This window comes from Salmo trutta, chromosome 14 (genome assembly GCF_901001165.1).
Source record: "Salmo trutta chromosome 14, fSalTru1.1, whole genome shotgun sequence".
NCBI lineage: Eukaryota > Metazoa > Chordata > Actinopteri > Salmoniformes > Salmonidae > Salmo > Salmo trutta.
The window spans coordinates 51,033,201-51,043,905 of record NC_042970.1 but is presented as its reverse complement, the minus strand read 5'-3'; the positions used below and the strand labels follow the sequence as shown (position 1 = coordinate 51,043,905).

Sequence of the window (10,705 nt, the reverse complement as noted above, 5' to 3'; positions counted from 1 at the left end):
ATATATGTGTTGACTGAATATATGCAAGTGATGTCTGCTAAATTAACAAGTTAAAGCCTCGGCTACAAAAAAAAAGGGTTTAACATATTTTACAGACCTGAGCTATATAATGTATGTGTTTTAATTATTACATTTACTTGTGGACTGTTACTGAATAGGTAGCAACAATAAAAAGCATCTGGTGGCAGAGAGTACGCAAAAAGGCTGTGGGCCAGGTGTAAATGGTTTAGCAGCCTTTCCAATAAATTTGAATACAAAATAAGCCATCCAGCCTTAATGGGCTATCAGCAGGACAATAAAATCTTGCCGAGTTTAGGGACTTTACATTTATTAATGAGACTTCACTTCATGTCACTTCACCCTTCTCTTTACATACTGTAGCCCACCACTAGCACTGTTTTCTAGCCTCATCTGGATGGATCCATAACGAATTACTATGGGAATAAATATCACTGACTGACATTTTTTTTTAAATAAAATAGGCTAATGCAATTAAAGGCATCAAATCACATTTACCAGACACTCTTATCCAGAGCGACTTACAGTAGTGAATACATACATTTCATTTTCATTTCATGCATTTTTTTTATTTTTTTGTACTGGCCCCTGTAGGAATTGAACCCACAACCCTGGCGTTGCACACACCCTGCTGGCATTGCAAACACCATGCTCTACCAACTGAGCCACAGGGAAGGCATAATTGTTGCTTACTGAAACACCCAAAGTCATCCAATTGTTATAATAGGATTTGAAGCAATAGCCCGCATGTGGTCAACTATTTCAGCACCGTTTCGCCCTGAAAGAAAGACCACCTGTAAAACATTTTGCGTTGTTTGGCAAAACTAGGTTAATTAAAAATCTTGGAATATGCTCTTTTGGATAGGGTATAGCAATCAAAACTTCTGGCCTGCATGGACCTCTGTGGGATTATTTGGAAAAGTAAGCAAGCACCAACAAGCTAAATAAAGGCGCTCTCAAAGATGCCCTCTGATGGTCAAACTAGCATCAATGGCAACAATGGCTGACAGTAAAATACTATGACGTCATGCACTCCAACATCTCATAACATTGTGCAGCATCCCGCAAGCTGTGCTGTGGTATGATGCAACTTTTAAATGAGGACCCACTGTACCCATGCTGCCCTGCACAATCGTTCAGAGAGAACTATCACCCAACCAGAGGTGGCCCAACGAGGTGTCTGCTAAGACCAACCCACAGGTGAAACATCACATCCACTATGCCTTCACCGCAGACGGGTTAAACATGGAAGAACAGTTTTGTCCCGTGGAATCACTGAAGGAGGTATGGATATTTGAAAGGTGTCCCACAAGACATTCAGTGGAGTGCATCCTATGCTCCTTATAGGGTTGGATCACCGTCACCTGATAGTTCGCATTGAACCCCAGGTGGCCCTGTTGCAGTGTGCACACAGCTGGGCTGGGCTGGGCTGTGCAGGGACTCACAAGCTTCCTACAGCATCTGTCAGGTGAGATCTCACGCCTGCTCACTACATTCCTTTCTCCCTCTCAAGAACTCCACCAGAATGTTGAGATACTGTGGCAGCTCGACACACTCCCATACATAAATTAGAAGGTGACCCGCTCCAAGCAAAGCTGCAGTGGAGGTGCTAGAGGCCAAAACTACCTGTGTCACTGTGGATGGAGTGTCCCGCTATGCTACACTTCTCCGTAAGAAGAACACATTCAGTCTGGAAGCACCTCCCACAGCTGTAATGGCCCTCGTTGGAGCTATAGAGCATCACCTAATGCACAACCCTAAGCAAGCCACTGTGTACAACAAGGAACTAGCTATCGAGAGCCAGCTACGCTGTGAAGGTAACAGGTGACGAGGCCAGCCAATCAGAATCCTGGTACATTTTAGGAACAAATCATTTAGAGTACAGGTTATTGTATGGGACAATACACCATTTTCTTTGAGAAAGATCATTAGAAAAATTATATTTGAAAATATCTGTTAAGAGTGAAATACACTGCTCAAAAAAACAAAGGGAACACTAAAATAACACATCCTAGATCTGAATGAATGAAATAATCTTATTAAATACTTTTTTCTTTACATAGTTGAATGTGCTGACAACAAAATTACACAAAAATAATCAATGGAAATCCAATTTATCAACACATGGAGGTCTGGATTTGGAGTCACACTCAAATTAAAGTGGAAAACCACACTACAGGCTGATCCAACTTTGATGTAATGTCCTTAAAACAAGTCAAAATGAGGCTCAGTAGTGTGTGTGGCCTCCACGTGCCTGTATGACCTCCCTACAATGCCTGGGCATGCTCCTGATGAGGTGGTGGATGGTCTCCTGAGGGATATATATTTATATATATATAGATATATACAAAAAATTTATAGACCAAAAAGCTGCAGATTAGGAGCAGTGTGTGTGTGTGTGTGTGTGTGTGTGTGTGTGTGTGTGTGTGTGTGTGTGTGTGTGTGTGTGTGTGTGTGTGTGTGTGTGTGTTTGTGAGACTGTGTTTGTGTCCTGTCCTCAAAACTAGCAGCGGGCAGACAAGTTTGCTGTCACTCAGTCAGAAGGCGCATAAGCATTTCTTCTTTCCCTATTGTCGCTTTGCTTGTTAGATATTATGCACATTGATAGCTTTCTAGCAAATCTCCTCGCCTATTGATTTATCATTGTCAAGTGTCAATGTAGGACGGAGTCAGGCGCAAGACACAGAACTGAGCAAAAAATGTACGTTACACGAATAACCCACAAAATAAATTCCACGCAGGGAAAACAATCCAGCTCACAGAAATAGCCAACACTTAACAACGAACAAACACGCACAAGACCATGTGGGAACCAGAGGGTTAAATAGGGAATGAATAATGATGTAATGGAAACCAGGTGTGTACAATAAAGACAAAACAAATGGACAATGAAACTTAGATCGGTGGCGGCTAGAAAGCCGGTGACGTCGACCGCCGTACGCCGCCCGAACAAGGAGAGGCACTAATTTTGGCGGAAGTCGTGACAATCATACTAGCAGGCTAACAGGACGTGGCAGTAAACTAAATGATCAGACCGAAACATGTGATGAGAAGTGATCGGGTAAATATGAAACGAGTGTACTAGACAGCTTGGGGTGAAATATGAAGCGAGTGAAGAGACTGCTTCGCTATATCCAATCAGAGTAGCAGGTCAGCGTACTCTTTACATTGTCTTTACAAACAGGCAAACTAGACAGTTTGAGTTATTTAGAGCACAGTGCACAATGCTGAGGAGGATGATGAGGTGTTGCCTTGACTGCCTTCAAATAAATACTGTGTTCCTATGAGTGACCTAAGCAAGACAGACAAAATCAATAAAGTGAGCAAAAGTAGCATGCTGTATATGTTACTTGTTTCAGGAAACTAGGCGTCTGTCGCGTGTCACTACTTCAAAGGAGAGGCATTTGTACGTAAACAGGTATTTTTTTTATCAAAATACGTTTTATGGCAGAAATGCTTTCTGGAACATGTGAACTTTCATGTGCCTTAATAACAAACTTGTATGCCATCTGTAAAGACAAATAAAATTGTTAAATTATGGGCCTAGTTGGTTTAACCACAGGAAAAGACAAGAACATTCCCGCTAGCCATGATTGGCTGAAATAATGGATGGGCTGGACATGCCGAGAGATGAGTTCAGATTGGTCTGCCATGTAGCATGCTTCTCTGAGCTGCTCAGTATGTCTAGCTAGGTAATTCTTTCTAACGCAGCTTTTTTGAAAGATATCACGAAGAACTGCATAAGTGTTGCTAATGCTCCACACTTTCTGGAGGACCGAGTTTTGAAATCAGTGGAATGCCCGGTGTAAGCAGAGTATGATAGCTAAGGAGATGGAGAAAATGTGTCCGTTTGATTGCAAATAATACGGAGGGAGTCGAAAAGAGAACACACAGATTATATCTTCTCCGGATTACATCATCAAACTAAGTGCAACCGTGGCATCTGTTACAGAGAGGAAGAAGCGTTCATCCATGTATATGGGTAAGATAGTCTAGCTAGCTACATTTTCAGATATTTCTAATTTTGTCAGAAAGTCATTTTCATTGCAAGTTAAAGCACACTATTAGCTTGCTAGCTGATGTTATCTGGCTGGCTCGCTGCTAACGTTACGTGTATGATCTGTGTAGTAATATTATTTGTATCTTAGAGCCATTTGCATTGCTAGTTATACCCTAATGTTAGCTAGCTAGTTAACATTGAACCTAACTAGTTGGTTAGCTTTAGCTACAAGCAGATTCATGCAGGGTAGTAACGTTATGAGTTGGAATTATGGTTCATTGCTTAGCAAGCTACATGGCTAAACAAAAGACTCCACTATGCAAGTAACCATTTCACTGTACCATTTATATCTTCTGTATCCTGTGCATGTGACAAATACACTTTGATTTTAGTTGCTATACTGTGTGTTTACCAGAGACGGTAATGTGAAGAACAACATGACCTGCACCAAAGTCAAATTAGGATATAACGTTAGGCTAATAAGACAGTGTCCAAGTTCTAAAATTCTCTGGTAGAATGCCCTGCTTTTATTTCGTCACACTCACAACCATGAGCAATTTTCTGTAATTAACTCACTATTACCTTAGCTTGTTGAGAGTTTATTTTCCTGTAATAACAAATACAAATTAGCTAAATTTCCACATTTTGATCCGTTATAGCCTTTTCAAAACTTGTTTAAATAGTTTTTTCCCTCATCAATCTACACACAATAACCCATAATGACAAAGCAAAAGTAGTTTAAAAATGTTTGCAAATGTATTTAAAAAAAAAATGGAAATATAACATTTACATAAATATTCTGAACCTTTACTTACTACTTTGTTGAAGCACCTTTGGCAACGATTACAGCCTTGAGTCTTATTGGCACACCTGTATTTGGGGAGTTTCTCCCATTCTTCTCTGCAGATCCTCTCAAGCTCTGTCAGGTTGGATGGGGAGCATTGCTGCACAGCTATGTTCAAGTCTCTCCAGAGATGTTAAATCGAGTTCAAGTCCGGGCTCTGGCTTGGCCACTCAAGGACATTCAGAGACCTGTCCTGAAGCCACTCCTGTGTGGCTGTGTGCTTAGGGTCATTGTCCTGTTGGAAGGTGAACCTTTGCCCCAGTCTCAGGTCCTGAGTGCTCTGGAGCAGGTTTTCATCAAGGATCTTTTTGTACTTTGCTCCGTTCATCTTTCCCTCGATTATGAATAGTCTCCCAGTCCATGCCGCTGAAAAACATCCCCACAGCATGATGCTGCCACCACCATGCTTCACCGTAGGGATGGTTCCAGGTTTCCTCCAAACGTGATACTTGGCATTCAGGCCAAAGAGTTCAATCTTGGTTTCATCAGACCAGAGAATCTTGTTTCTCATGGCCCGAGTCCTTTTGGTGCCTTTTGTCAAACTCCAAGCGGGCTGCCATGTGCCTTTTACTGAGGACTGGCTTTGTCACTCTACCATAAAGGCCTGATTGGTGGAGTGCTGCAGAGACAGTTGTCCTTCTGGAAGGTTCTCCCATCTCCTTAGAGGAACTCTGGAGCTGTGTCAGAGATACCATTGGGTCCTTGGTCACCTCCCTGACCAACACCCTTCTCCCCCAATTGCTCAGTTTGGCCAGGCGGCCAGCTCTAGGAAGAGTCTTGATGGTTCCAAACTTCTTCCATTTAAGAATGATGGAGGCCACTGTGTTGTTAGGGAACTTCAATGCTGCAGACATTTTATGGTACCCTTCCCCAGATCTGTGCCTCGACACAATCCTGTCTCAGAGCTCTACTGTCAACTGTGGGACCTTATAGACAGGTGTGTGCCTTTGAGAGAGAGAGAGAGAGAGAGAGAGAGAGAGAGAGAGAGAGAGATAATTATGACAGAGCTGTTTGTTCAACAAAATAAACAGAATTGAGCACTTTAAATGTTTCTAATTGTTTTTGTAAAATGGTTGAAAAACATATCTATGCCTTAATTTCCCAAAAATAAGACTCTTAGCGTTCATTTGATACCACATTTGATATGCTCCTATAAACTTCACATGTTGGTGCTCATTGGTCTTTTTACATGGAAATGACCGTAACCTTTGTCAAGCTAATCATTAATCAGTTTATCATTTCCTTTAAGTATTTTTCACAGTAGTGGCTCAGAGGTTCATTTTCCTGTGTTCTACCACTGCACCTTTTGACTCATATCCATCCATTGCAGGCGAGAGAGTACTGAACCACCCCGAGAAACCCTGCTACCTGTGGTTCATCATGGAGTTCTGTGAAGGTGTGGACCTGAACCAGTTCATCCTGTCACGACGACCCGACCTGCGGACCAACAACAGCTTCATGCTTCAGCTGACAAGCGCCGTCGCCTTTCTGCACGAAAACAACATTGTTCACCCCGACTTCAAGCCTGACATCATCCTCATCTCTGAGAAAGCAGGGACACCGGTTCTAAAAGTGGCTGACTTTGGCCTCAGCAAGTTGTGTGCCGGCCTAGGGGGTGCCGGGAAGGACAAAGCGGGCGAGGACAAGAACGAAAATGTTGTCAACGTCAACAAGTTCTGGCTGTCGTCGGCATGCGGCTCAGACTTCTACATGGCGCCCGAGGTGTGGGAGGGCCACTACACAGGCAAGGCTGACATCTTCGCCCTGGACATCAACATCTGGGCTATGCTGGAGTGGATCACCTTCATGGACTCTGAGTCCAAGCGCGATCTCCTGGGAACATACGTGAAGCAGGGCACCGACATCGTGCCTGTCGGCGAGGCGCTGCTACAGAACCAAAAGATGATACTGAACATCCCGCAGAAGCGCAAGTCCTCCATGTCGGACGGGGTGAAGAAGCTTTTGCAGGACATGCTAGCGGTCAACCCTCAGGACCGGCCCGATGTGCTTGAGCTACAAAACAGGATGGATAAGGTCACGTGCTGCATGACCCCACCCCCCTATACTTTTTTCCCCCAGGTACTTATCTATACATTTAATCTTTTGAACCTTTTGATGTTCCTGGTTTTGCGTTTTTTTTGCGTACTAGCAATGGTTATGTTTTGTCTTCATGTACTTTGTTTTATTATTCACAAGCACTGCTCATTTGACAAAAGGGCTTCGAAAGATTCCTCCATACCCGCAGTAGGGGGGTTTGCTTAGTGACCGAACGTGACAGAATGTTCTGGCCAGGGCACCAGCTCATAGATAAGATACAAATGTCTGTGCTGTCTGTTCCCCAGATGTTTTCAACTGAATTCCTTTATCTCCAGGAGTTTGAACTGGTTGAGGAATACAGAGCGTTCTTCCCCATTCTGGATAAGGGGCATCACCTTGTAGCCAGCATTGCTTTCATTAGTTGTCTTTTACAGTGCTTGACATTTCTTCCTTAGGGCCTGCAGACTGAGTGTTCATGGTCTGTTCATGGTGTTCTCCAAGCTAGAGATCGCTCCAAGCTAGTCAAATTCCTTGTTCCTCCCTTACCGCATACTGTTATCTTGTAGGCCTACCTACTTCTTGTTGCTTTTCTGTCATACAGTACAAGTATGTTTATTTAGGCCTAACCTGAACAATCTTTCAGATTTTCATCATTTGCAGTTGAAAAACTAAAGGCTTGCCATAACAGTATTTATAAGACAGTGAAGGCCAGTTCACTGGGTGTCATTCTCAGGTAAATCTCAGCTGACTAGTCTACTCCACAACTAAACCACTCGTTTTAGGTTGTCGCAGCCTGGTTGACTCCAGCATGTCTCCAGCTGCATCTGCTCTCACTCTGTCTGCCTGTGTGAACCAGTGAAAGGCTGCCTGTGTTTCTCTCCACCAGGCATGCTGGGATACCTCTTATGCCACGAGCGGCTCGGCGCCCCCCCCCCCCCCCCCCCCCCCACCCAACCTCCATCCCTTTGGCCCGAATCCATCTGTCAAATGCCTGTGTTTAGAAGAGGTGGAGTGGATGATCACAGGCTTCCTTTGTTCAGCACTGAAGCGTTGAACCGCATGTGCGTGTTATCTGAATTGTTTTGCTCCACAGCCCAGTTCTGTTGAGAGTTGTTCTTGGTGTGCAGTATATTGTAGCCTATATAATTTGATCTTCTCTATACTGTATCTTGAGTCCAATAATGTGTGGGGAGGTTAAGTCATGGGGAGGTGCTGTCTTTTTTTTGGGTGGTAGCTTATCTCCCCGTGTAAAGTAGTCTTATGACCTTTTCCTTTTCCGCTCTTGTAGCCTGCCTGTCTCTCCTCTCCCATTCTTCCCCTTCTCTATTCATCCTTTGCTCCATCCCTCGCTCTGCTCCCTTCACACACACACAGGACTGTTACTGCTGCTACATCGGCTTGGTGAAGGAATAGGATTAATCATTCTCCCTTTCCAATAACGGCACCATGGGTGTGTGTACATGAGCAAAATTAGCTTAACATGCCCACGTACTGTAGAGTTGCTGTTTACATTTTGCAACCCATTTTATTTATCTTACTAAAGGTATTTGAGGTGATCAAAATTAAACTGAGGTCACTGGATATATGAATTTGTAATTTCTTTCTTAATTTCTCCCAAGTTGCGCAGCGGTCTAAGGCACTACATCTCGGTGCTACAGGCGTCACTACAGACACCCTGGTTCGAATCCAGGCTGTATCACAACCGGCCGTGATTGGGAGTCCCATAGGGTGGTGCGCAGTTGGCCCAGTGTCATCCGGGTTTGGCCGGTGTAGGCCGTCACTGTAAATAAGAATTTGTTCTTAACTGACTTGCCTAGTTAAATAAAAAATGTAATTGACTTGTCAATGATTCACAATAAAAAGTTGTTTATGTAGAGATAGAGACATTATAATGTAAGTGCCAGCATTTTATTGATTTTATTGATGTCACGTCCTGACCAGTAAAATGGGTTATTTGTCATTGTAGTTTGGTCAGGGTGTGGCAGGGGGTGTTTGTTTTGTGTGTTTCAGTATTTTTGGTTTAGTTTCTATGTTTTCTATTTCTATGTTTATATCTAGTTTTCTATTTCTATGTTAGGTTTTTGGCAATGACCTCCAATTAGAGGAAGCTGGTTGTCGTTGTCTCTATTTGGAGGCCATATTTAGTTGTGTTTGTTTCACTTGTGTTTTGTGGGTGATTATTTTCTGTATAGCCTGGGAGCCTTATGGAACTGTTTTCGTCGTTTGTTTATTTTGTTTGTGTTTTCTTTAATTAAATTAAGAAGATGAGCACTTTACCCGCTGCGCCTTGGTCCAATCCTTACGACGCCTATGACAATTGATGGTAAATGTCTTATAACAGCCAGAAGCACCCTTTTTATTTGCTTTGTTCATAACACCACGGCACTTAGGAAAAACTAATCAGAACAAGGGAAAAAACACACACACACTCTGCTTGTAAGTCAATACTCCATATGGGGAACAGGTTACATTATGTCAGGGATTGAATGCACAGTGCGAACCGTAAATCCACCATAGGCATATCCATATGTAGACAAGAGCGTTGTTATCAGTAGTAAGATATTGCCTGTGTTCCTGTGAGACAAAAGGTGAATGCCTCCCCCCCCAAATTTAACCTAAATAAGAACTCTACTATGTAACAGTAGAGTCAGCAAATGTCTCCAATTCCACATTAAACCAGATGCATAACAGGATGGTGGGACATGGGAGAGACTCACTGGGCACGCATCTGCCACTGGCAGCCCAACAATGACAATCTGCAGTATTGACGGAATTTCGCTTTGACTCAGATTTCACTTTTAAATCTATGCCAAACAAAAATCTATGAATTCAAAGTGCGCCAAACCATACAACTCTATGCACAAGGGCTACTTTGAACAATTTACACAGAACATTTTACGAACTCATTTACTGGAAAAACTGTGCAGATGCATCAAAAAATCTCCCTCTGTTTTTTATGTGACAATGTTTTCCAAAAATATCTGTTCCGAACTACGATTTAAAGATGTCTGCAGAAGGAATGGGGTGTCAGCTATGACATGACACCTTGAATTTTGAAAAATATATTTTATTTTATTATTGAACAACAGTAGGTGAAGTGGGTTTACATCCAGTAAAATAATTACATCAAGGGTCCCTGATCTGTATTATATGGAAATGCATAAATATGAATATAATTCACTGAAAGAGAGATCACACCCCTTGACTTTTTCCACACTTTGTTGTGTTACAAAGTGGGATTAAAATGGATTTGTCATTTTTGTTAACAATCTACACAAAATACTCATGTCAATTTTTTTTTGTAATCACGGGAAATAAAACCCAAAGGTATTTGGATAAGTACTCAATCCCCAGAGTCAATACATGTTAGAATCACCTTTGGCAGTGACTACAACTGTGAGTCTTTCTGGGTAAGTCTCTAAGAGCTTTGCAAACCTGAATTGTGCAATATTTGCCCATTTTATTATTTTAAGAATTCTTCAAGCACTGTTGAGTTGGTTTTTGATCATTGCTAGACAGCCATTTTGAAGTCTTGCCATAGATTTTCAAGACAATTTAAGTCAAAACTCTAACTAGGCCATTCAGGAACATTTAATGTAATTTGGTAAGTAACTCCAGTGTATAGTTGGCCTTGCATTTTAGGTTATTGTCCTGCTGAAATGTGGATTTGTCTCCCAGTGTCAGGTGGACAGCAGACTGAACCAGTTATTACTCTAGGACACTCTAGTCCTTGCCGATGACAAGCATACCCATAACGTGATGCAGCCATCACCATGCTTGAAAATATGAAGAGTGATGCTCCGTGA

At 42.5% G+C, this 10,705-nt stretch overlaps 1 protein-coding gene across 1 annotated transcript; it reads left to right on the top strand.

Annotated features, from left to right (window-relative positions):
- Positions 1–1,134: 1,134 nt before the first annotated feature.
- Positions 1,135–7,953, top strand: LOC115147832 (uncharacterized). Its single transcript, XM_029690110.1, has 5 exons — positions 1,135–1,302; positions 1,407–1,486; positions 1,609–1,835; positions 6,112–6,941; positions 7,786–7,953. Exons 1-5 carry the CDS (start codon positions 1,135–1,137, stop codon positions 7,951–7,953), a joined length of 1,473 nt encoding a protein of 490 aa, XP_029545970.1.
- Positions 7,954–10,705: the final 2,752 nt, after the last annotated feature.

What these genes read in the sequence shown, in the direction of transcription:
- LOC115147832 (XM_029690110.1), top strand. Translation starts at nt 1,135, where the DNA reads ATGCTGCCCTGCACAATCGTTCAGAGAGAACTATCACCCAACCAGAGG. An exon ending in CTTCCTACAGCATCTGTCAG is followed by an intron (nt 1,487 to 1,608) that starts GTGAGATCTCAC and finishes ACCCGCTCCAAG; the next exon opens with CAAAGCTGCAGTGGAGGTGC. An exon ending in GAGCCAGCTACGCTGTGAAG is followed by an intron (nt 1,836 to 6,111) that starts GTAACAGGTGAC and finishes ATTTCCTTTAAG; the next exon opens with TATTTTTCACAGTAGTGGCT.